Source organism: Pleurodeles waltl, chromosome 5 (assembly GCF_031143425.1).
Source record: "Pleurodeles waltl isolate 20211129_DDA chromosome 5, aPleWal1.hap1.20221129, whole genome shotgun sequence".
In the NCBI taxonomy this organism is placed as follows: Eukaryota; Metazoa; Chordata; class Amphibia; order Caudata; family Salamandridae; genus Pleurodeles; species Pleurodeles waltl.
Window position 1 is genome coordinate 678644921 of NC_090444.1, and position 26500 is coordinate 678671420.

At 44.3% G+C, this 26500-nt stretch overlaps 1 protein-coding gene and 1 long non-coding RNA gene across 6 annotated transcripts in view; one reads left to right on the forward strand and one right to left on the reverse strand.

Annotated features, from left to right (window-relative positions):
- Positions 1-442: 442 nt before the first annotated feature.
- On the reverse strand, positions 443-25832 carry LOC138295927 (uncharacterized). Its single transcript, XR_011203716.1, has 4 exons — positions 25803-25832; positions 25464-25564; positions 1368-1571; positions 443-1122 (listed from the first exon to the last, which is right to left on the reverse strand). It is a non-coding gene; the product is annotated as an uncharacterized lncRNA (long non-coding RNA).
- Positions 24551-26500, forward strand: part of NT5DC1 (5'-nucleotidase domain containing 1) — a 999625-nt gene continuing 997675 nt past the window's right edge. For 2 of the 5 annotated variants that reach the window (XM_069234556.1, XM_069234559.1), the window contains exon 1: positions 24551-24661. In XM_069234556.1, the coding sequence (XP_069090657.1) occupies positions 24554-24661 (108 nt within the window). In that variant the 5' untranslated portion in view covers positions 24551-24553. Of the gene's footprint in view, positions 24662-24981; positions 25279-25437; positions 25522-26500 lie in introns of those variants that run through there. The other 3 variants (XM_069234557.1, XM_069234561.1, XM_069234558.1) reach the window with 2 other exon arrangements.

Here is a 26500-nt window from a genome sequence, read left to right on the forward strand (position 1 = left end):
CTTACACATCTTTGGGCCAGATGTAGGTAGAAACCAATTTGCGAGTTGCAAATTGCGAGTCTTCCGACTCGCAATTTGCAACTCGCAAATTGGTAAGCAGAAAGGTGTCTCACACACCTTCTGCGACTCGCTATGGGGTCGCAAAGACCCACCTCATAAATATTTATGAGGTGGGTCGCAGTTTGCGACCCCATAGCGAGTCTAGGCACTCACGGGGATGGTGGCCTGCTGGAGACAGCAGACCACCATGTCCGTGACTGCTTTTAAATAAAGCAGTTTTTTTTTCTCTTTGCAGCCCATTTTCCTTAAAGGAAAACGAGCTGCAAATAGAAAAAAATACCGAAACCTTTTTGTTTCGGTGTTTTTCAGAGTAGGCAGTGGTCCATAGGACCACTGCCTGCTCTGAAAAAACATTATTGTGAGCATTCACAAAGGGGAAGGGGTCCCATGGGGACCCCTTCCCATCTGTGAATGAGTTACCATCCACTTGAAGTGGATGGTAACTGCGGGTTGATTTGCAACCGCTTTCGCGGTCACAAATCAACCCTACATCGCGGTGCGACTCACAAATAAGTAGGGAACGCCCCTTCCTATTTGCGAGTCTGAAACACATTTTGCGAGTCGGTACAGACTCGCAATATGTGTTTCAGCATCGCATGAGGGCATTAGCGCCTCGCAAATGGTGTTTTTCGCTGTTTGCGAGATGCTAATGCCTTCCTACATTTGGCCCTATATGTCATTTATATTGGACCCCCAAACCACTATGGGAAATCATTGTACCTTAAACGTGACATGCAGCAATCTCCGCTATTCTAGAACTTCGATACACACAAATGCATTTTCAGTGAACCTTAAATCTGACATGCAGAAACCTATGCTATATCAGTACCAATCATGGCACAACATACAGTATATAATCACAAGGAACCATAAACCATCCTCTTTCTTTGGCCTTAGATGAGAAAATCTCAAAATTCAGAAAATATCCCAACAAGAACTTCTCCATCATTGCATCCATAGGCGTGGTTTTTATCCTGTCTGAAGGAACTCTAGGGCTAACAGGCCAGAAAGTGGAAAGACAAAGCAATGCTTGTCTCAATTACCCAGTCTTCTGATCGGAAACTGTGGGGAAAAAAACAGAATAACATCATTCTACACTCTGTCGTGATCAGTTAGGGTCATATGGATGACATAGCTAATCAATGGGGGGACTTTAATATTACGATCATCCAAATGTTATCACATACAAATCACAAGTATATCAATGAAAGTATTAATTATACAAAAGGTTATTATATACAAAGGGCTTGAAAAATCCACTGACTACTCTACTCGCATTAGTTAGGTCAAGTATGTTTGATACTTACTCTTCCCTTCTAGCAAGTTGACACTGAACAGGTGTTCTGTTCTGATGAAAAGTGGAGGGGCAATAAAAGATGCCTTTAAATCTTGTTCTTATGTCACATTTGCTCATGGTTCAGGGACAGAGGCCAAAAGTCAGTTTTTCTTACAATTAATTTTCTTTCTGACTGAAGAGTTCCAGGGCTTTGTAAGGTGAACTGTGTGACCTGCTGCTTAGAATGTAAAATAAAAAGATATAGGGTGTCAGGTTTTTCCTAACACACAACATTTAAATGACTAAGTCAACTGCGCAAACATTTCAAAATATATTTCAGTAGTTGTGAAAGCCCTTTTTTATATTTCTGTGTGATGAATAAATATTTTAATAGGATAAAACTAATTCAGAATAGCTTACATGTTGATGTGCGCAGGATATGTTTTCTGAAACCCAATTTTCACAGATTGTTAATACACTATATAGTTTTATCAGTAAAGCTGCGAGTTAGTGGAGAGGATTTTGGACATTTCTTGGAAAGTTACTGTGTGTAGATGACAATATGTTACCACATCACGGTTTAGTAATATATTTATTAAAATGTAATGTTTAAACAAACTGAGAAACACTCCTGCCCTGATAGCAATGTTGTTAGTAAACTAAAATAAGTCATGGGTTATCTGGGCTAGACCTCATTGGTATGTGGGCTAGATTCTTGTGATGCATGCAGCAAACTTTAGTCTACTTAATCAAACAAAAGAGGCTTTTTGTACTGCAGAAATGCTGAGCTCACATACTTGAAGGTGCAATTATATGTGAGAATTAATAAAAAGGTGACTCAGTAAACTATTTGCCTAGGATCACACAATTTGAGACCCGTTTACGGGTCAAATAAATTACAGTTAGGTCAAGTAGATTATTTAAGTTACTCGACCTGCAAATTTTTATGATTTTTGAGCCTTGATACAAATCACATGTATATCAATGAAGGTGTACATCATAAAAGAGTAATTAGGTGGGATAACCTTCACCTCCTTGTCCTTAATAGAATTGAAAATTCTTAATGCGTATGGTAGAAATAATTTTTATTCTATGTCAGGACCGGAGGCTTCAAAGTAGCTTGTTCAAAGCTGTTGTAAATGTAGAATCTGTTGACCATTTGCTGCTCTCATTATGTCCGTCAGTTGCGACCCCCAAGGTTAATGTTTTTGAGACCATGGAACTTTGCACAGAATGAGCTCCAAATTTAGAGGTATCAATTGCTGCTTCTGCCAGAAGCCACTTCTCCCAGCGGCCTGCAGTAGCAGAAGACACTGGGCGAAAAGGAGTTGACCCCCGGGAGACTGACGTAGTTCCCTAGTCCAATATTCATACTCCCTTAAGCAGTGTAAGATCCATAACTTAGAATCTTCAGGAAAACTAGGATAAGTAACCTGCCTAGAAAGTGTTTTTGTCCGTCTTGAGATGGAGAATGTAACACAGTCTGGAGAATAGACTCTGCCTGAAATATCTGGAGCTCGAATATCAGAAATTTCCTACAGGATCCCAGCCATAGGAACATGGTCAATTTTGCAGACAATTGCTTCCTAGACAAATCAGAGTTGCATGGCTACCGCTGTAGGAAGCTCAGGATGATGTTAACATCCCATGAATGAAAATATTTTGGTTGAGGAGGGTTGGCTAAACAAATACCTCTCATCACCCTACTTACCAAAGGATGTCCCCCCACTGGTTTCCCATCAATGGACATGTGGCCCGCTGAGATAGCTGAGTGATAATTATTGACAGAAGAATAGCTTAAACCTTCATGATGCCATCTCTGCCAGAAAATTAATTACAAAAGTAATAGGGCCCCCCCCCAGGGATCTAGGTCCCATGTGTTGCACCAACCCAGCCATTTTCACCAGGCAGAGGCACAGTGTTTACGAGTGGAAACTGACCAGGAAGCGAATATAAAAAGAGACAGATTGTTTTGAAAGGCGTGGCACAAACCAACATTGCCAGAAAAGTGCCAGGCCATGAGTTGTAGTATGTCTTGAATGAGAAGGGGATGGGGGAGACCAGCTGGGTCTAACAAGAGGTTGGGGATTGAGGGAATCTGAACTGGTAGGTCCTGGGACATTTCCAACATAACTGGGAACTAGGGTTGAGCTCTCCATACTGGAGTGATCAGGATCAGTTCTGCCCTTTGCTGCAGGACTTTGGATGTCACTCTCTGGCTCATTATGAACGGGGGAAGACATAAATGAGAGGCCCTGTCTAGTGTTGCAGAAATGCATCCGTGGCCTTGGCCATGGGATCTGGGGCCAGATGTAGGAAGCCTTTTGCGCGTCGCAAACTGCGAAAAACACAGTTTGCGACACGCAAAAGGCCAAACGCGATGCACAACCGCAAATTGCGAGTCGGTACCGACTCGCAATTTGAGGCTGCGACTCGCAAATAGGAAGGGGTGTTCCCTTCCTATTTGCGACCGCATCGCCATGCTGAGTTGCTTTGTGACCGCGAATGCGGTCGCAAACCAACTCGCAGTTACCATCCACTTCAACTGGATAGTAACTCATTCGCAAAAGGGAAGGGGTCCCCATGGGACCCCTTCCCCTTTGTGAATGTCCAAAAAAATATTTTTTCAGAGCAGGCAGTGGTCCTATGGACCACTGCCTACTCTGAAGAAACCGAAACCAAATGGTTTCGGAAGTTTTTCTTTTTGCACCTCGTTTTCCTTTAAGGAAAACGGGCTGCAAAAAGAAAAAAAAAACTGCTTTATTAAAAAAGCAGTCACAGACATGGTGGTCTGCTGTCTCCAGCAGGCCACCATCCCTGTGAGTGCATGGACTCGCTATGGGGTCGCAAACTGCGACCCACCTCATTAATATTCATGCGGTGGGTCTTTGCGACCCCATAGCGAGTCGCAGAAGGTGTCTGAGACACCTTTCTGCATAACATTTTGTGAGTTGCAAATTGCGAGTCGCTATGACTCTCAATTTGCAAGTCGCAAAATGTTTTTTTGCTACATCTGGCCCCTGGTCTCCAGGAGAAGCGATCCAGTTGATGTGAGAGACAGGATGCGGCAGATCTGTGTGACATTGGTCCCATCTCATTTGAAGTGCCAGGAATATTGACTGATGGAGTTTCCATTCGTTGGAATCCCTAAGATACCTGGGCCATATTTATACCTTTTTAGCGCAGCATTTGTATCATTTTTTTACACAAAAGCGGCGCAAACTTTCAAACTACAATTGTATTTTGTAAGTTTGCACTGTTTTTGCGTCAAACAGCCACGCAAATGTGGCACTTAAAAAGTATAAATATGGGCCCTGGAGTTCCAATCTGCTACCACATTGAGTTGGCCCAGGAGATAGTCTGCCGTCACTGAAATGTGGTTCTGGAGGCAGTATTGCCAGAAGGTCTTTACTAACTCCGCTAGAACTCGTGACTTTGTCCCCGCAGTTTATGTAACGGACCACAGAAATACTGTTCTTAGTAGAACTATGCAACAGTTGGAGCGTGGAGCTAAGGTCTTTATCGCAAAGACGCCTGCTAACAGCTCCAAGCAGTTTATGTGGAGTTGAGTTTTGTCGTGAGACCGGCGGCCATCTGTGGAAATGATGCCGCACCTGGTGCACAAGCCTCACCTGCTAGAACGTGATTCTAGAATGACATCCGGCCGAGAGCAAAAGATGGCTTTGCCGTTCCAGGCAGACATGTAGTCCAGCCACCACTGCAGTTTGCTGGGGGATCCGGGAGTAAGGTCTTTAAGTTCTGGGTATTAAGCCTTTCTGAAGGTGATGGATTTTTAGGTGTGGGAGGGCTCTGTAGTGTAAGGGGGCTGGAAAAATGGCAGTATGGAGGACGCTAGTAAGCCTACTATAATGGCTAATATCCTGAGGGATATCTTGTCCTTGCAGAGGGTTGAGCATATCTCCTGAATTGAGTGTAACTTCTGGGTTGGAAGAGACAAAAGGGAAGTAGAAGAGCTGATCTGGAATCGTAGAAATTCCATTCAATGAGAAGGGATCAGATCGGACTTCTTCTTGATCAGAAACCCCAGGTCCTGAAGCAACTGAATGGTCCAATCTGGGTGTTGTGTGAGGGACTGGACATCCTGGGCCATGAGGAGGATGTCGTCTAAGTAGAGGATCATATGCACCCCTCTGGAACAGAGTTTCTCTGCCACTGGGCGCATAACCTTGGAGAAACACCAAGAGGCGGAGGAGAGTCAGAAGGGAAGTACTTTGAAGTGGAAACATTGACTGTTCCACCTGAATTGTAGGAATTTCCTGTGAGGGGAAAATATTGGAATTGAGAGATAGATGTCCTTCAGGTTCAAGCGAACCATCCAGTCGCCTTTCCTGAGAATGTCCATGAGGAGATGAATCCCCTCCATTTTGAAGTGGCAATAAAGAATCCAGTTATTGAATTCCTTCAAACTGATTACTTAGCGGGAGCCCCCTCCTTTCTTGTTCACAATGAAGATATTGCTGCAAAACCCTGAGGGGTCGATCTGGCAAGAGGCGATTGCGTATTTGGACAAAATTCGGTCCAATTCTTGTTGAATGAAGGAGCGATCTAGTAGGGACAAATGAATTGGTTTAGGTAAGCATGTTTGGTGAGGGGTGCAAAGAACTCTTGTTAGAAACCTATTATCGTCTCCAGTACCCACGGATCAGAGGTCAACAAGGACGAGTTGTGCAGGAAGTGTCTGGTTCTGCCCCCCCAGTATTACTGATTAGGGTGGGATCAAGCTTACCTTGAGGGTTGCATCCAGAGTTGTAGTTGCCCTGGGAGCAGAAGCCACCTTGGTTGAAACGGCCCCATCCTGGTCATGCTTTGGCAGGATAGGAGGTGTAGCCTGTTTTAGGGCTGCTTGAGATGGAGCGGCCGGACAGACACCCTTGATTTCTGCCGGCCCTTGCAAAAAATGTGCTGCTGGAACACTATGTTCAGGGAAGTTTGAGCCTTGTCTAGGGCTGTGAATATATGCACAAATTTGCCTTAGTCCTTGACAAATTTCTCCCCGAATAGTAGACCATTGGCCTGGGGCCCCGGTACAGCATTGGCCATGTCCACTGGCTTGGGATCAATGCACAATAGATTGATTGATTGCCTCCTCTCCATCAAGATTGCTCAGTTTGCATTTCCCAAAATGCACAATGTACATTGTGGACAGTCTGCCAGGGTCTCTGGGTCAATCGTGGAGACGGACTACTTCGCAGTCACTGACAAATCAAAAAGTTTGCATAAGGATCAAGCGAGGTCGAGGACCTTGTCCTGACAAGACTTCCAAGACCTATCTATTCCCTTCTTAGGGTCTTCGGATGAGCGCTTAATGAAAGTTGCCAGGTTAGGATCTAGCCCGGATGTTAGGGCTACCTTGCCTGGAATATCAGGACAGGGGCACTCGAAACAGAGGCGGTTCCTAACGTCCATGTCCAAGGCCCTACTAAGTCTTGCTTGGGCAGCGTGAGCAACTGCAGGCAAGGGGGGTCTAATCTAATGTCATGGGATGCATAATAGCGCCTGTATCAAATGGGAATGAGGATGTTGGGTCTAGGACCTCGCCTGTCGGGGTGGTCACCTGGTGGTCGTCAGCGGTATGAAGCTGTTGTTTCTGTGAATGAGAGATGTCGTCGTGAGCCTGACTGAGGGGAGTGCGAGTCAATGGATATGTCATCCGTAGGGGAAAAAGAGAGGGCCTGAGCTCTGGTGGAAGGCTGAGCAAAGTACACATGGTCTGTGAAAGGTGGGCCGTGGGAGCTGCGTGGGGCCATTCAGAGGGGGAGGGGATCGCTCATCCCTGTGGAGAGGGAGTGGCATAGGTTTATTATGGCCATGGGGGGCACGGTCAGGGAATACTTCTTGAGCTGCCTGGCGATTGGTTGAAGCGCTACTGCCAGGGCCCTGTAGTGATATTTGTGTGTTGACCACTGACTTTGTGTCGCACCACTTTGCACCTTGCTTAGCTGCACACTGTTACTTTAGTTGTCAGTAGTTACACTCCATTTTGTATTCAGCCTAGACTCCATTTTGTGTTCAGCTTAGCTTCACCGCCACGTTAGAGGTATGAGTACTTTTAGTTACAAACATGTTATGCAACGTGTTTTCTATTTCTGCATGTTCTCTTTCTCACCGAAGAGCTATGGCATATTATCATCTAAGAACTAGTACATAATATGGAGGAGTTAGGCAGTCAGCACGATAAGAATGTACCAGACTGATGTTTATAGTACAAGCAGGGATCGGTTTGACTTTGGGAGGGACGCCTTGGGATTTTGGCCAATTCTCAACGCGTTTCTTTCAAAGCTTACCTAAACTAGCCAGCATTTCTAGAAAGCCCCTTCTCCGGTTCTTTAAGAAATAAAAAGAAGGTCCTGCTCAGTAGCAGTGAATTTCCAGACCTCCATGAGGATTTAGACGTCAAATGCCCGAAACCTGTCCCGTGAGGGTGCAGATCTCTTTCTCGCAGTTGAATGGGGTCATCTTCTTGCTAGCATGAGAAAGATGAAGCATCTGACAGTATACATATATCAATACAAGTGTTTGTATCCTTGCATGTATATATTTGCTGTTCATAGATTGAAGATTCTTTATACATGGTCTTACGTTGTTGTTGCACATTTTGAAGGTACACTTTTCACGATCCAAAACTTCCTTCATGAACCTTGCAAAAAGCTATAATAAATGTCTTCTTCAGATTAAGAAGAGCATTCCAGAGAATCTTTTCGATTCCTTTCAGTGTGTATATTTTGGCTCAGTCAAAAGTAAAGCAAAACAGGCCCTGTTAATGGATTGGGCACCAGAGGCGTCGAGGGCATGCACAATGCCCTCTGCAAATAGCAGGTCCTCCTGCTCTTGTAAAAATGAGGCATTGTCAGGGGTATGTCATGTCTGCCATAATGGTAGGATCAGTGAGGGAAATAAGCCCTTCTATAAGGGTAGTAATAGTAGGAAGGGAGAACAGGTCCTTCTATTGACAGCAATGGGGGGACAGAGAATTTTAGGCCAATCAAGGGGGCACAGGCTACTTCCATAAAGCAGAGGAAATGTCTTTCACTGTTTTAAACCCCTTCAGACAGAGCCTGGAAACCAAAGTACAGCCCAAGCAGTGCTAGAGAGCAAACATTATTAATAAAAATGTGTACATAAAATGAAATGTTTAATGTGTATTAAAAGGCCTAACTGAAAATGTGTGTTAAAAAAATAAATGTGCAACTTTAAAAGTGACAGCCATGGTGTCAGCCACCTCGAGTTAAATGTTTGTGAAAATGTATTTTGATTAATTAAAACTACCTGTACTGACAAAGCAAGAATAATATTATTGTACTACAAAACTAATGGTTTGAAATTATTAGAAATGTTTTATTCTCCATGTATTAGCATTAGTGAAAATGCCTACGTTTTAGTATTTTTCCAGTAGCAGTGTTTAAATGTTATGATGATTTTACTGAAACGCTTTGCAAACTTTGTTTATTAGATATGCTGTTAAAAGTGCACAGTGGAAAGCTACTGCTTTCCCTGTCATGCTCGTACTGTTCTTCCTTGTGATAAATGTTGCAATTTTTAACAATGAACCTTAGTTTTTTAACGGAAGCAATGTTCGCTGAATGTTGTGTTCGGTGCTGCTGTTTAACTAAATTATTGTTACACGGAAATTGCCATCCGGAGAGAAGCGTGAACGTTAACCTATCTTGGAAAAGTAAGGAAAAAAGATACAACTGAAGCCCAGATGAAAGTGTATTGGCAGCAGACTACCGCATCTCATAGACTTGTCCAACAGAAGCTTAGCTAGTAACTTTTGGAACTTTAATATAGCAAAGCTTTAGGTGATGCAAGTCAGTTTAGAGATTCCTTTTAGTTCCATTCAGACTAAGTCTTCTGTTCAGCTTTCTGTGCAGACAGTTCTGTGAAGCTCTTCTAACCAGCTACTTATGATATTAACAGTTCAGTTACATTAGGCCCAACATTACTTCCCATATTCCTGATGCTGATCTCTGAAGACCTGCAGCACATGTGCTCCAATGATGAAGGCTCTGCTGACTGTTGCCTGATTTAGGAGAGGTATAACCAATGTGCATTTATTTTTCCTTTGCAGGTTTTCCCCTTTAGAAATCCAACCGCATTTTTGTTAGCTCCATGGTTAGATGTTTTTCCAAATTAATTTTTGAATGTGACAAAGCCCAGTCGACACATGCTTGGTAGTTGGGTTGCCTGATCCAACAAATAAATTAAATGTTTATTGACTGTGATTGATTTAATTGCACAACTAAATGAAGTCTGTCGCTATTTTCCAAATAATTTTGTTATTCTGCATAATTTCTTTGGAGTGTTTAATGGTAAATTCATTAGTAAAATTGAGATTCTTCAGATGCTTTGGACAGCCTGTGTTGTTTCTGTATTGTTACCATTTGGTTTTGCACATTATTTACGTGACCTTAGTATTGATAATTTAATGGCAATAAATGTTTAAACTTTACTAAAAGGGTGTGGTGATTCATGACCACACAGGTCATGGTGTGTATAAATTACCAACTTATTATTGCATATTTTGATTGTTGATGGCTACTGGTTCTCATTGTTAATTAGATGATCTCATACACCTGTCTGAGTTTAAAGATTTGAGTCGACCTCTGAGAGTAGTAGCTGTCACTGACCCTATTACAGGTCACCTTAGCTTAATATTAGGAGGTCACACACACACAGCAGCAGGCGTAGGGGAGACGTTAAGCTCAACTGTGCTGTTACAGCAGGAGCTGACTCTTTGCTTGCCAAGTCAAGGCGTAGGCTTGCACTCCTATTCAAATAGATTATGCGATTATGCTCGTGCGAAAGAGGACCATGCTAATGTGCCCCTCTCCTGGCCTCCCAGCACCCACTCCAGTTTCACAATGTGTTGCGGCCTGTGCTTATCAGCACGTGCGGCACGTAAACTGAAATAGTGTGACACGACTGTTGAAGTGGATAAAGAATATAATGTAGATGTATAACGCGCTAAGTCTGGTACAGAAAAAACGCGAGCTCATAAGCGCAAACAATTTGCATAAGGCTGAAATATGAGGTAATACTTATCTTCTGTTGCATAGCAGCAAAGAAAGAAGGCGCTTTATGGTTCCTTGTAATTCTGTACTGTATGTTGTGCCATGATTAGTACTGATATTATGATGTCATATATGGAAGCTTATGGGTAATGTAGTTTATTAAAAAGTTTACTTTCTTTGGCTGCTGTGTTTGAAAGTTTAATAAACAACAAAGAAGAAGAAGCATAATCCGAAGCCTCCGGTCCTGACGGAATCTAAAAGTGGCTAGAGGGCAAGACCAGCCAAGATGTTTCTCTCGGTAAAAACTAAAAACACATTTCAATGCGCCCTTTATTTTATTTCCCTGCCACTCCTCAATGTGTTCTCTCTGTTCCTGTCATTGTAGGAAAGTACCATCTTGCCTGGCATATAACCCCCATTTTTACTGTATGTATGTTTGTTTTTGCCTGTGTCACTGGGATCCTGCCAGCCAGGACCCCAGTGCTCATAAAGTGTGCCCTGTATGTGTTCCCTGTATGGTGCCTAACTGTATCACTGAGGCTCTGCTAATCAGAACCTCAGTGTTTATGCTCTCTCTGCTTTTAAAATTGATACTGCAGGCTAGAGACTAATTTTACCAATTCTGATTGGCACACTGGAACACCCTTATAATTCCCTAGTTTATGGTACCTAGGTACCCAGGGTATTGGGGTTCCAGGAGATTCCTATGGGCTGCAGCATTTCTTTTGCCACCCGTAGGGAGCTCAGACAATTCTTACACAGGACTGCCACTGCAGCCTGTGTGAAATAACGTCCACGTTATTTCACAGGCATTGTACACTGCACTTAAGTAACTTATGAGTCACCTATATGTCTAACCCTCACTTAGTGAAGGTTAGGTGCAAAGTTACTTAGTGTGAGGGCACCCTGGCACTAGCTAAGGTGCCCCCACATTGTTCAGGGCAAATTACCCAGACTTTGTGAGTGCGGGGACACCATTACATGCGTGCACTACATATAGGCCAATACCTATATGTAGCGTCACAATGGTAACTCCGAACATGGCCATGTAACATGTCTAGGATCATGGAATTGTCCCCCCATACCATTCTGGAATTGGGGCGGACAATTCCATGCATCCCCGGGGCTCCAGCATAGAGCCCCGGTACTGCCAAACTAACTCTCCTGGGTTTTCTCTGCAGCTACCGCTGCTGCCAACCCTCAGACAGGTTTCTGCCCCCCTGGGCCTGAGCAGCTCAGTCCCAGGAAGGCAGAACAAAGGATTTCCTCTGAGAGAGGGTGTTACACCCTCTTCCTTTGGAAATAGGTGTTAAGGGCCTGAGAGGAGTAGTCTCTCCTGGCCTCTGGAAATGCTTTGAAGGGCACAGATGGTGCCCTCCTTGCATAAGCCAGTCTACACTGGTTCATGGATCCCCCAGCCCTGCTCTGGCGCGAAACTGGACAAAGGAAAGGGAAGTGACCACTCCCCTGACCAGCACCTCCCAATGGGAGGTGCTCAGAGCTCCTTCAGTGTGTCCCAGACCGCTGCCATCTTGGATGCAGAGGTGTGAGGGCACAATGGACACCTCTGAGTGGCCAGTGCCAGCAGGTGACGCCAGAGACCCCTCCTGATAGGTGCTTACCTTTCTCTGTAGCCAATCCTCCTCTGAGGGCAGTTTAGGGTCTCTCCTGTGGGTTTCTCTTCAAATAACGAATGCAAGAGCTCACCAGAGTTCCTCTGCACTTCTCTCTTTGACTTCTGCCAAGGATCGACCGCTGACTGCTCCAGGCCGCCTGCAAAACCGCAACAAAGTAGCAAGAAGACTACCAGCAACATTGTAGCGCCTCATCCTGCCGGCTTTCTTGACTGTTTCCTGGTGGTGCATGCTCTGAGGGCTGTCTGCCTTCACCCTGCACTGGAAGCCATGAAGAAATCTCCTGTGGGTCGACGGAATCTTCCCCCTGCCAGCGCAGGCACCAAACTTCTGCATCACCGGTCCTCTGGGTCCCCTCTCATCTTTACGAGCATGGTCCCTGGAACACAGGAGCTGGATCCAAGTGTCCCCGACAGTCCAGTGGCCCTTCTGTCCAAATTTGGTAGAGGTAAGTCCTTGCCTCCCCACGCTAGATGATAATCCTGTGTACTGAGTGAACTGCAGCTGCTCGGGCTTCTGTGCACTTTTGCAAGACTTCCTTTGTGCACAGCCTAGCCCAGGTCCCCAGCACTCTGTCCTGCATTGCCCAACTCGCTGAGTTGGACTCCGACTTCGTGGGACCCTCTTTTCTTGTGCTGAGTCGACATTGTGCTCAGATCTTCTGAACGCCTGTTCAGGTGCTTCTGTGGGTGCTGCCTGCTTCTGCGTGGGCTCTCTGTGTTGCTGAGCACCCCCTCTGTCTCCTCCTCCCAGGGGCGACCTCCTGGTCCTTCCTGGGCCCTGGCAGCAGCCAAAATCCCCAACCGCAACTCTTGCAGCTAGCAATGCTTGTTTGCGGTATTTCTGCATGGAAACAACTCTGCATACTCCAGCACGCCGTGGGACATCTTCTGACCAAAAGAGAAGTTCCTGAATCTTTGGCTTCTTCCACCCGGAGGCAGCCCTTTTGAACCTTCATCCGGGGTTTAGTGGGCTCCTGCCCCCCCTGGACACTTGTGAGACTCTTGGACTTGGTCCCCTTCCTTTGCAGGTCCTCAGGTCCAGGGATCCGTCTTCAGTGCTTTGCAGTCAGTTGTTGTCTTTGCAGAATCCCCTATCTCGACTTTACTGTCTTTCTGGGGTAGTAGGGTAACTTTACTTCTACTTTTCAGGGTCTTGGGGTGGGGTATCTTGGACGCCCTTAGTGTTTTCTTACACTCCCAGCGACCCTCTACACACTACACTAGGCCTGGGGTCCATTCATGGTTCGCATTCACCACTTTTGGAGTATATGGTTTGTGTTGCCCCTAGGCCTATTGTCTCCTATTGCATTCTATTGTGTTCTACAGTGTTTGCACTACTTTTCCAACTGTTTACTTACCTGATTTTGGTTTGTATGTATATTTTGTGTATTTTACTTACCTCCTAAGGGAATATATCCTCTGAGATACTTTTGGCATAGTGTCACTAAAATAAAGTAGCTTTATTTTTAATAACTCTGAGTATTGTGTTTCTTATGATATAGTGCTAAGTGATATAAGTGGTATAGTAGGAGCTTTGCATGTCTCCTAGTTCAGCCTAAGCTGCTCTGCTATAGCTACCTCTATCAGCCTAAGCTAATAGAACACTTCTAATCTACTAATAAGGGATAACTGGACCTGGCACAAGGTGTAAGTACCACAAGGTACACACTATAAGCCAGGCCAGCCTCCTACAGTCATGTGCAACCTTGAGCTATCTGTGGTATTCCACTCTGAGGTCATCGCTGACATCAGGATGGAATACGAGCGCGTGTGAGAATGAGTGGAGAAAGGATTTAGGCAGCGCGGAGCAATTATAGTCTCCTCTGTGTTTTATGGTTGAGCCTTATTTACATACTTGGAAAAAATAAACAAAGTTTCTCACTTCACCCGTATGAAGTGTACTTTGTTTCACTGGCGATGAGAATGGGATTGCTTAAAGGCTCAATATAATCACGTTTCCCTGCATTTGCTGAAACACTGTTTCAAGACGTCCTCATATTCAAAAGGACCGGTTTGCCAGGATGCGGGTGAAAGCGTTTGCTGAATCATTCTGGACGAGTTCAGAGACGGTATGTATCTTTTAAAGTATTCAGCGCCGTAGGTGGCCCCATTAACTTTTCACGGTTGGCTGCGTGTTGCTGTTTAATTCAAGCATGAGGAATATCTCCTAGGAAACCCTCACGCGCTCTGCAAGGACGCCTGCCGGTCTCCGTGTTGCTGTTTAATTCAAGCACGAGGAACACGTGCTCTGCAAGGACGCCTGCCGGTCTCACTGGAAACCTTTGCGGCGGCACGCTCGATCACTTCAGGAGGAGTGAAAACGGTTGCCTTGTCTTGCCCTTACTTGTTTGAAGCTTCTTTCAAATGATGCTGCAATTTATCAGAGGAAGGAGTCTTAGCACTTACATTTAATTGCAAATTGCTGCTGATTATCGATTTAAGCGGATGTTTCAGCATCACAAGTGTTCTTTGTCATGCAAACAAGACATCTGTCTAACAGATGATCGACGCCATCGCCATTAATTTCAAGGTTGATTCTACCACCGCAGCCAGCAGCTGATGCCCACCCAGTAAGGCACTGTAATCGCGTTTATGACTCAGCAACGCGAGCTGATACACGCGCCTCTTCCCTCACCGCACACTGTCACGGTGTCTAGGCTGTCAGACACCATGGACAATGGAGACAACTCAGCCAGTTTAGCTTTACTTGGAGTCTTTGGCCTCACGCCAAAGGTTTTCCCTCACATGCACAAATCCTCTGTTCACGGTGCAGAGGATTCCGCTGATGTGCACAGCTTCCTTACTAGTGTCTAAGACAGTTGAGTTACTGTCACGTTAAAGATCTACACAGCTTAATTATTGATTTATGCAGTACTTGTACTCTCTCACATAATTTGGTGACTTTTGTTTGTTTTAATCTTGCTAAATATGTAATGCTGCATTACTTGTGTGCCTTCTGTGCGTAATTTTCTCTTTCAAATATGCAGAATGTTCCGGCACCTCCTTTTTTCCTGTCATCTCCTGGTGAGCCGCCCATTAAATGGGCTAAATGGAAAAAAGTATTTGAGCGATATGCAAAAGTGTGTGGAACTTCGTTGAGTGGTGAAAGGAGGACTGCTTTATTGCTTCACTGCCTGGGTTCAGAGGGCCAAGAGGTGTCTGATCATTTACCAGACGTTCCTGACAGTGAAGCAATAGATCTTAATGAGTATGAGACTTGTATACGCAAGTTGGATACTCACTACCTCCCTAAGGTGAGCACTATTTTAGAGCGTTATTACTTTGGGAAACGATTACAGAGAGAAGGTGGATGTATTGAGAATTATGTGACGGATCTCAGACGTCTTGCATCATCCTGTAAATGTGGGGTCTTAACTGATGAAAGAATTAGAGATCAATTTGTGTTAGGGTGTCACATTGAAAAAGTATGTGAGGAGTTTTGGCTTATAGATGAACCTCATCTTGAAGAAGTGCTGGCTATTGCTAAGGAAATTGAACATTCCTTGAAGTGTGTTGATGCAATCAAGAATGATACGCCCAATCAGGTGTGTGTGGTTACAAAAAATTCTGGTACCTTTGTAGGTGTTAAACAAAAGGATAGCAAGGGACCCACTAGAGATAAAAGATGTTTTAGATGTGACAAATCAGGTCATTTTGCAAACGATAAAAGCTGTCCCGCTATAAATGCAACATGTACATTTTGTAAAAAAAACGAGGTCACTTCTTTTCTGTGTGCAGGTTGAGAAAATCTAAACAATCTATCCATGAAGTTACTAACAGGGATAGTCAGGGTGTGTGCCCTGCGGATTTTCATTGTGGACAAATTGTCCTACAAATTGAAACTGGGAAGTGTGTTGGCCCTCTGGATTTTATTCAGGTTGAAGGCAAAAGAACTAGAGTTCTCTTTGACTCCGGTGCCAAGATCACGATTATCTCGAACAATATTTTTCAATCTTCATCTAAGGGGCACTGTTACGTTGCTCAGGCCTGATATTAAGCCTTGCACCTATGGAGGTGAATTAATACCTTTACATGGGTATTTCATAGGCTTAATTGAATATAAAAATCGATATGTCTCTGGCAAGGTTTATGTTTCAAAGAAGGGCGATAGTATTATCAGTTGGTGGCATCAAAGGGACTTAGGAGTTATGTTGGATCCCACTTCTGATAATCCCATCATATTAAAGGAAACGCCTCCTGTCAATGCAGTGGTACAACAGACAGATTTAGATTTACAACAAACCCTGTGTTCTGAATTCCCTAATGTATTTAAAAGCGAGTTGGGTTGCTTAATGGGTTATAGGCATAAAATAAAAATTTGCCCGGGTTCTGTACCAGATTGTAGTAAGGTGAGGAGCGTTCCAGTGAACATAAGAGAGGAGGTGCAGTCTGAATTGAAAAAACTCAAGAATCAAGGTGTAATTGAAGAGGTGGAGGGCAATGCTTGGTTAGCCCCTGTGGTTGCCTTGGTTAGCCCCTGTGGTTGCCGCTAGGAAGCCTAATGGTTCCCTTAGGTTAAGCATCGATCTCAGACAGCTGAACAAGTGTGTTGTGGTTGATAAGTAACCCCTACCAAACATTTTCCACTTGCTCATGATGTTGGGCGATGCTAAGGTGTTTAGCACCATTGACCTCGCATCAGCCTATCATCAGATTCCGCTAGATGAAAGGTCTATGGACCTCACCGCTTTCATCACACCCTTTGGCACATTCAGGTATACTCGTCTTCCCTTTGGGTTAATTTCAGCTGCCTCTGTTTTCCAAAGGGTTCTGGAAAAAGTTGTGAAAACTTTGGAAGGGGTTTGTGTTTACCAAGATGACATTTTAGTGCAGAGCAGGAACAAGAATGAACACGATGCGACAGTCAGGCAGGTCTTGGGGAGATTGTGTGATCACAATTTAACCGTCAAGTTTGAGAAATGTAAATTTGGTATGGAAACCATTGACTATCTCGGCCACACCATGACGGGTGATGGGGTCATACCCAAAGCTGATTTGGTTGGTACTATTCAAAACATGGTTCCTCCCACCTCTAAGGAAGAACTCATGCGTTTTCTGGGGACGTTGGAATACTATCATAAGTTTGTTAAGAATTTCGCTGATGTTACTCATAACATGAGAGGCTTGTTAAGGAAGGGTATGAACTTTGTATGATCTGAGGAGTATGAGAAGGAATTTAAATTAATCAAAGAAAAGATAGCCCTAGCTCCTAAACTTAAAAATGTTGACCCAAAGAAAACCTCAATATTTACCACTGATGCCAGCCTCAAAGGTCTTGGCGCAGTCTTGCAACAGAATGGGTTTGGCCGGGACAGTACCATTATGTTTCTGTCTAGAAGCCTCAAAGGGGCTGAATCTAGATATTCTGTTATTGAAAGAGAAGCCCTTGCAGTCCATTGGGCTGTTAAAAAACGTAAGAAATTTTTGTGGGTTACCAAATTTGTGATTAAGACTGATCACAAACCCTTGTGTGAAGTTTTCAACAGAGAAGCATTGATTCTATATCTTCCAGAATATCCAGATGGGTGGCTGACTTACAGGAATATAGCTTTGAAGTAAAGTATATCCCCGGGGTGGAGAATGTAATTGCTGATACCTTGTCTAGGTTAGTGGAAGAGGACAAGATTGATCATACTGACAGTGACGCCTTTGATGACAGTGATATCTTTGCGAATTAAGTGTCTGAACTTGATTGCGAAGTTATTTTTAAAGGATAGATGGCTTGAAGAGTTCAAGGGCGATGTCAATCTACAAAAGGTTGTAGATCTAATAAATCGCAGATGGTCACACAAGGCTCAAGGGGGAGATCTGTGCAAAGACTTTTAGATGGTCAGGGATCAGCTGGCCTCTAGGGAAGGTTTACTGCTGCGTGGGGCGAGGCTGATTCCTCCTGTTAAACTGAGGGTGGAGTTACTCAACTTGGCTCATGAAGGTCATTTGGGTATCTCTAAGACAAAAGAGAGGCTACGATCTAGTTATTGGTGGCCAGGAATGGGTGTGCAAATTGAACGCCTGGTGAGGGAATGTATGCAATGTACCGTCAGTGAGAAAAGTAGGAAGCCAAAAGTGCAACCAATGATGATAAGAGATCACCCAGACAAACCATGGAAAGACATCGCATTAGATATTTTAGGACCAATACACTATGGTGGACAAGAAAGCTATGTCATAGTTGTGATGGAAATGTTTTCAAGTTGGCCTGAAATATGTTTCTCCAGGGGTAATGAAACTGGACATGTTGTAAAGTTTTTGAAAGATCTGTTCATGAGAGAAGGCATCCCTGAAACATTGCTTACTGATAATAGCATGCAGCTAATATCTAAAGAGATGGAGTTGTTTTCTTGTTGAGTGTGACATAAGACACAAAAAGTGTGCCCTGTACCATCCGGAATCCAATGGTATGATTGAGAGGTTTAACAGAATTTTGAAAGAGACAATTTCCTTAGCTAAATGTGATGGTAGGAATTGACAGGAGGAAATAAGCAAAAGAGTCGGGGTATACAGATTCACACCTCATACTACGACAGGTATGTCTCCTTTTGAACTATTTCGGAGTAGACGCCCCAATACCGTACTCGAACCATCTTGGGTCAACGCGTTTTTGGGGAACGACAGTCGCAAGATTTATTTTGACCACAGACATTCTGTTAAAGAGACAAAAGTGAATATAGGCAACTTGGTTATGATAAAACGTCCAGGTTTTCAATCTGGTGGCAATAGGTTATCCAAACCAATGAAAGTCATTAAAGTCTTCAACAATGCCATCAGAACGGACGATCATCGTGTATGGAATCTGAACAGGGTGGTCCTGTATAATGGGGAAGCTTTTACAAGATCCGGAACAGAAAGCCAACTCACAAAAAGAAAATGACGACATTCCTATTGGTGGGACATTAAGAAGGTCTGATAGGAAGATGCAAAGCCCTGCTTATCTAAAAGACTATGTGTAAATATTAAGTTTAACCCCTTTGGCGTTTTCCAAGGGTTGTCAGTGGTGCATATATTCCCATTGTTTTCTTCAGTTCTTGTGTACACATTTGTTGTTATCTTTTCTTAATTGTTTCGCTTAGATATATAAATGGGGGGGGAGTGATATTCCACTCTGAGGTCATCGCTGACATCAGGATGGAATACGTATGAGGGAGAGAGTGGAGAAAGGATTGAGGCAGCATGGAGCAGTTATCGTCTCCTCTGTGTTTTACGGTTGAGCCTTATCTACATACTTGGAAAAAATAAACAAAGTTTGTCACTTCACCCATATGAAGTGTACTTTGTTTCACTATCGTGTCTCCATGCCTCTCATCCTATTTGTGTCTCTATTCATCTCTTTTTAACCTCTACTCTTGCCCCCACTGACTCCTCACCCTCCTATCTTACTTACCCCTTTCTTCTACGTCCCTCCCCATCACACAGGCCCACTGCAAAGACGCTTGACAGTCTTTGCATAATGACTAATCCCAGTTCTTTAAATGGGCAGGTACGGAGTACCGGCACTTTTTTATTTTGAGAGGGAAAGTACCAGCACATCTAAAAAAAAACGTAATACTTTTAATTGGAGAGTACAGGCACTTCTCAGAAACAAGCAGGTACTCTAGTACAGAGTACCTGCACTTTAATTTTCCATTTCAAGCACTGCCTAATCCTAATGAACGTCTAAGGCGCTGCAAAATATTTGACAACGTATAAGTGGCAGCTTCTCTACAATGTGCACATTGTAGTTGCACGTAGTACAACAGCATCTAAAGCTTGTACATAAGTAACTCCACATTCGATGTCAGGCGATGGGCAACAGAAAGCGCAGCCCAGATTTTGCTACCATCATACATGCCAACATATTAAAGCAGGAAAGTGGGAGATTGAGGAAAACAAAGTTAGGTTCCCAGTTGACTTATCTTGAAGCATATGCAATTTTAGGCAGTGAACACCTAAAGTCATGGGCGTAGGAAGTGTGGGGGACGCGGGGGATGTATCCCCCCCAGATTTTGGAGGGTGGGGGACATGGGGGACGAAGGTGGGGGGGACAAGGGGACACATTAATTTCCCCTCTCACATCTGTTATTCAGAGGGCCATTAGCGCACAAAAGCGCTACTTACGATAGCCCTGTACAGACCATCCTCCAATCTGATGGTAACAGAATGAAGGTGAGTCAGGAGGCCCCCTGCGCCCTCTGCCCTTTTGTTCTGTTCTAGGGGTGCTCATAAGAACAAAGGGCACAGGAGGAGAAAAGAGTTTTGGATGATTACTGTCACCTGCCGCCTTGAAGAGGAGCACTGCAGGATGCCTTCAAGAGGAACTGCAGAACAATGAGGAAGATCTAAAGAGAGAACAGAGTCCCACTCACCGTGATGCCTGCAGGCTAGAAAGGAGACTGTGAAACACAGTATTTGTATTTGCCTAAGATCACACCAGTTGGTGAAACAGTGAAGTCGAGATTGAGCCCAGATTTTACATTTTTACACAACAATTTAGCTATTAGAAGGGCATATTTTTCTAACATTTATGTTTAATGTATTGTTTTCTAGGTAATGAAGTGCTTGATTACAGCGTGGCTAACAGGGAGAAGCCATATTTCATTTTGGGCCGTTATACCTAGCGTTATTATTTATGTTGTTGTTATCAGTACATACTTCAGCATATTGAAGTATATTATCTTTTCTCTATCTTTTCTTCACTCTACTCTGAAACAATCTACCCTATGCCACTGCACCCTACACCACTTTTTCCCACTCTGTACCACTGCAATCTATGCTGTACCACTCCACTCTACACCACTGCAATCTATGCTATTCTACTCTAACCATTGTACACTACACCCCTGCACTCTGCCAGTGCACTATTCACCACTTTACTCAAAACCAATGCACTCTATCCCACTGCACTCTATGCCAATCTACTCTGCACCACAGCACTCTATTCCACTGCTTTCAATGCCACTGTACTCTGCACCACATCACTCTATGCAACTGCACTCTATGTAACTCTACAATACACCACTGTACTCTGCGACCCTCTAATCTGCAACATTGCACTTTCTGCCACTGAACTCCACGCCACTCTACTCTGCACCACTGTACTCAATGTCACTGTGCTCTGTCCCACTGCACTCTTTTCTGCACCACTGCACTGTAATCTACTCTACACCACTCCACTGTAGGGCACTTCACTCTACTTTGAAATCATCTCCTCTATGCCACGGCACTCTATGCAACTCTAATCTACTCTGCACCTCTGTACTCTAAGCCACTCTTCTCTACTCTGCATCACTGCAGTCTACACCAATGCATTCTATGCCACTCTACTCTACACCACTGCCCTTTATGACACTCTACTCTGCAACACTGCACTCTGCCACTGAACTATACTCCTCTCTACTCTGCACCACGGCACTCTACTCTGCACCGCTCAACTATATGCCACTCTACTGCACTCTACACCAGCGTACTATATGCCACTCTACTCTGCATCACTGCACTCCACCACTGTACTCTACACTAGTCTACTCTACTTTCTCCCTTTGGAAATAGGAGTTACAGGCTTGGGAGGGGTAGCTTCCTTCCCCAGGCCACTGGAAATGCTTTGAAGGGCACATTTGGTGCCCTCCTTGCATAATCCAGTCTACACCGGTTCAGGTACCCCCTGTCCCTGCTCTGGCACGAAACTGGACAAAGGAAAGGGGAGTGACCCCTCCCCTGTCCATCACCACCCCAGGTGTGGTGCTCAGAGCTCTTCCAGAGAGTCCCTGTGTTTTGCCATCTTGGATTCCAAGTTGGCAGCGAACTCTGGGAGCATCTGAGTGGGCAGTGCCAGCAGGTGGTGTCTGAGCCGTCCCCTGATAGGTGCTTACCTGTTTAGCTGACCAATCCCCATTTCATGGCTATTTAGGGTCTCTCCTTTGGGAGGTTCTTCAGATTCGGATTGCAAGACTCCAGCAGGAATCCTCTGCATCCTTTACTTCACCTTCTCACTGAAGAAACTGCATCTGGACCCTCCAGGAACTCCACAAACTGCAACAACGAAGCAAAGACGACTTCTGCAACATTGTATCTTCAGCTCTTGCCAGCATATGCAACTGTTTCCCGGTTGTGCATCCTCAGAGGACAGCCTGTCTTCAGCCTGCACCAGAAGAATGAACGAATCTCCCTTGGAGTGAAGGAGTCACTCCCCTGCTTCAGCAGGCACCTCTCTGCAACTACGACCATCTGCTTGGGTCCCCTCCCCTGTTGAGTTGCATGGATCCTACATCATGGGTGGTGGACTGAAGTGGTCCCGATGGTCCTGACGTCCTACTGTCCAACTTTGGTGGAGGTAAGAGCTTGCCTTTCCACGCAAGACAGTAACCCTGTTCACCACGTGTTTTTCAGTTGCCAAGGCTTGTTGGCATCCTTCTATGAAATTCTTTGTGCACAATGTAGCTCCGGCATCCAGCACTCCTTCCTGCAATGCACAGCTTCCTGAGCGGTTCTCTGGCGGTGTGGGATCCTTTGTTTTTGTGCTGCGTGGGCCTCCTTTTGCAATTACTTTGTCCCCGTGCTGGGGGACTCCTGTGTGCACTGGCTGGTGTTCTGTGGGCTCTCTGAGTTGCTGAGAGCCCCCTCTGACTCCTCCTCCTGGGTAGAGTCCACCAGATCCCTCCTGGTCCCAGGCAGTGCCATTTTCCGCTAACTGTGAGCTTTGCGTGTGCCAAGGTTTGTTGGCAGAATCCAGCGACGCAACCAGACTGTAATCATCCATCCAGTGTGGGATATCATCTGCACCAACCAGGAACCCGCATCCATCTTCTTGGGTGCAGTACTGACTGTTGTTCTTCACCAGTGGTTCTTCTTTTGCACCTTGATTCGGGTTAGCAGGGGCTCCTGTCCTCCCTGGACCCTTCTGTGCTTCTTGGACCTAGTCCCATTCTTCCACAGGTCTTTAGGTCCAGGAATCCACCCTTTGTGTCTTGAAGTATCTTCTGGTTCTTGCATTATCTTCTTTCCCGTGTTCTTGTGTGTTCTAGGAAAGTTACTGTCATTTACTCCTGCTTTCCTGGGCTCTGAGGTGGGTTCTATTACTTACCTTTGGTGTTTTCCAATACTCCCAGCGCCCCTCTACACACCACACTTGTCTAGGTGGGAAACCGACATTCGCATTCTACTTTCTTAGTATATGGTTTGTGTTTTCCCTAGGCCCATCTCTAACCATTGTGATTTTCACTAATTGCACTTTTCTAACTTTTTATTGCTATTGCTGCATACTAGTGTATATAATTGGTATATTACTTACCTCCTAAGGGAGTATAGTCTCTATGGTATTTTTGGCATTTGTGTCACTAAAATAAAGTACCTTTATTTTTGTAACACTGAGTATTTTCTTTCATGTGTGTGAGTGCTGTGTGACTACAGTGGTACTGCATGAGCTTTGCACGTCTCCTAGATAAGCCTTGGCTACAGCTACCCCTAGAGAGCCTGGCTTCTAGACACTGCCTACATTTCACTAATAAGGGATAACTGGACCTGGTATAAGGTGTAAGTACCACAGGTACCCAATACGAACCAGGCCAGCCTCCTCTAAACCACTGTACTATATAGGTTACTTTTTACATTTTTCTTGTAATTGGTGACATTGGGTCATCCAGATAACTTGTGTAATGCCCGAGTACCAGTCTTTCTCGATTTCCCCTGTTGATGTTTTCCCACTACATTTGATCTTTTATATTTTGATTGAATAAATGTATGAAACAATCCATTTGCATACTACTTTAATATCATTGTTTATGGGAGTGGTGTTGCATTTTATTCAAGGGACCCCTGTTCCTTTAAAGTTAGTTTACTGCTCCATTTTAGGACAGTCTACTTACTCCATGACTGTACACCACACCAGTCGATGACACATCATTCTCCTTTATGCCATCAACTTTGAGCTATGCTGAATAGTAGTCTCACTAGTGTACAGCATGGCTAAAACACATTGGCAAAGGCAATAGAACTTGCATAGGCGAGACCTATTGGCTTTGCCAATGCTTGTTTATAAGGTATGAACTTCAAGGTGACTTGCAATATCCTTATGTACGCAGGGGGTATTTTACCCTATATAATACATGGTCACACCACCAACTTTCCCACAAACCACTTAAAACCTTAGTGCATAGCTTCTGAAATTCAAAGCTATGAAAGTAGAGCAGAAGAAAAAAAAGCAACATTCCATTTTTTGCTTTAAACAGCTGCATTAATTATGCTCTGTGACCTGGTCTGCCTTTAACCTTGGCTGCTTGCTCTGGCAGAAGGCATTGTAATGTCAGAACTCGACTGTAATAACCCTATCATAGTCATTTTCCGATGTCTTTTCTTTATAATCAGTGAATGTCTTTTCTTTACACGCAGTGACTTGGTGCATCACAAACAGCCGTTTCCAGAGAAATTAGTGACTGCAGTTTATACAGAGATTAGAGAATCCATGTTTAAATAGCCTGCAACTGCAAGAGCTTCTTCAGTTGAAATGCTTCTAGTTATGACTGATGTGGAGCTGAGCTGCCCAAGATCACACACAGGAGTAGAAGTGTTATTAGAGCTATGGTTTCCGAGCACAGTTTACAACTCTTGTACGTAATTGCTTTTGATATCTCCAGTGCGGTTCCAATTGGCATGAGGCGAAGAGCATGGTGGGTGTGGGGCGCAAAGGTATGTTCTTCCTTTTTACCCTCCTACCTTGATTTGCTTGGTGCATGAAGATGCAAGGTTAATCAACATGTTATTTTCACATTTTAGCTAATTACTTTGTGGATGTAAATAACAATTAAAGATACTTTCAGACTGTGAAAACATGCCTTCCTTTCTCCCTATTTCACTTCCAATATATATGATTGTGTATGTTTATCGGAGACTGCAGTTCGTAAACAACGAGCGATTTGTATAGGGTTGATTGAAAGTCCCCAAGGCTGTCCCTGTCCCCCCCAGAAATGTATTGCCTCCTACGCCCCTGCCTAAAGTAAAGCCGTTTCTGGCTTCTAACATCAGGACTCCCGCGCCTGAATCGGGTCTGTTGGCATGCATGCGCACTTTAACACCTTTAAAGACTTGATACTCTAAACGCACGCGGCAGAGTAATCCAGCAAACAGTCAGCACAAGCCTTCCTCAGGCACTAGGACACTCGTCGTGACCTCGCCGAGCAGAGTGAAGAGAGCTTCTCCGTGCAATCATCAACATGTCGGCGTCCTTCAGTTTGTCCGACTGTGACGTCATTGGCTTCGACCTAGACCACACGTTGTGCCGCTACCGCCTGCGGGACACCAGCAGGGTGAGTGAGAAAGGTGGTTGTTGCACCTTAGTCCTTGTGTCTCAGAACCTACATCACAGCGTATGCTATGTGCTCCGTACACCAATTGTAGGGTCTGAGCAAAGAAACGGTGTAGACTTCCTGCTATATATAAAATCAACAATTCCATATGCAAACAAATCCCTATGCACTGCTATGCACTTAACTGTTGTGCCGGATCTTCACGGGGCTCCGAAAAGTATTTGCTCTTCCCCTTGTCTTCAGGTAAAAGGCGCAAGTTGTCTCTGCATCGTAGGGAAGTTGAAATCTTTTGGGAAATGACAGCACAGTTTCAGTTTGAAAACGATTGAATGTTCTAAACACTTATAATGTATTCATCACGAATTTAGCAATTTCTTTCACTGTTAGGAAAATAAATATTGGGGATGTGTGCTTTTAAAATATAATTGAAAATGGTATCGAGGTTTTAGCGGTTCACCCCTGCTTTTAGTTATACCATACAACCATGGCCGCTGCGTTTACCAACATGTAAACCTGGAACTGACCGTTCCCTACATCTATGTGCGCGCAGTCCAACCCTTCTCCGTCGCAAAGTAATCGGCCATCTTGGAAGGTGTAGACATTATGGACTGTTAAAAAAAGATCCAATTGGCAACTGACTCAGAAGCACGCGTTCTTCGAAACTTCGCTTCGCAGCGACCGTCAGTCAGCTTTCACGCTGTAAGGTTACAGAAATACAATTAATAGAAACATGCCAGTTCTATGTGCACATTGTGTCGCAGTATTTGATTAGACCGTCTTCTTCCCCACGTTGATATACTCTAATATTACGGAAATGGAGAGAGTTATAAACCTTTCGAAAGCAAAACCGATAGTCACAGTAGACATATAAGGACCACTGACATAATTAACACAGTTCCTTTTAACGAGAGCGCCCATCGAAGGCCACAGGTGTTAATGCTGAATTTTACTAGTAAATATTCGTGTATTCTGAATGTTAAATCTGCATTGAAAATTACTTAACCCCTTCGCTGCCAGGCCTTTTCCCCCTGAGCTTTTTTTTTGCTATTTGGGGCAGTTCGCGCTTAGGCCCTCATAACTTTTTGTTCACATAAACTACCCACGCCAAATTTGCGTCCTTTTTTCCCAACATCCTAGGGATTCTAGAGGTACCCAGACTTTGTGGGTACCCCTGAAGGAGACCAAGAAATTAGGCAAAATACAGTGAGAATTTTGTTTTTAA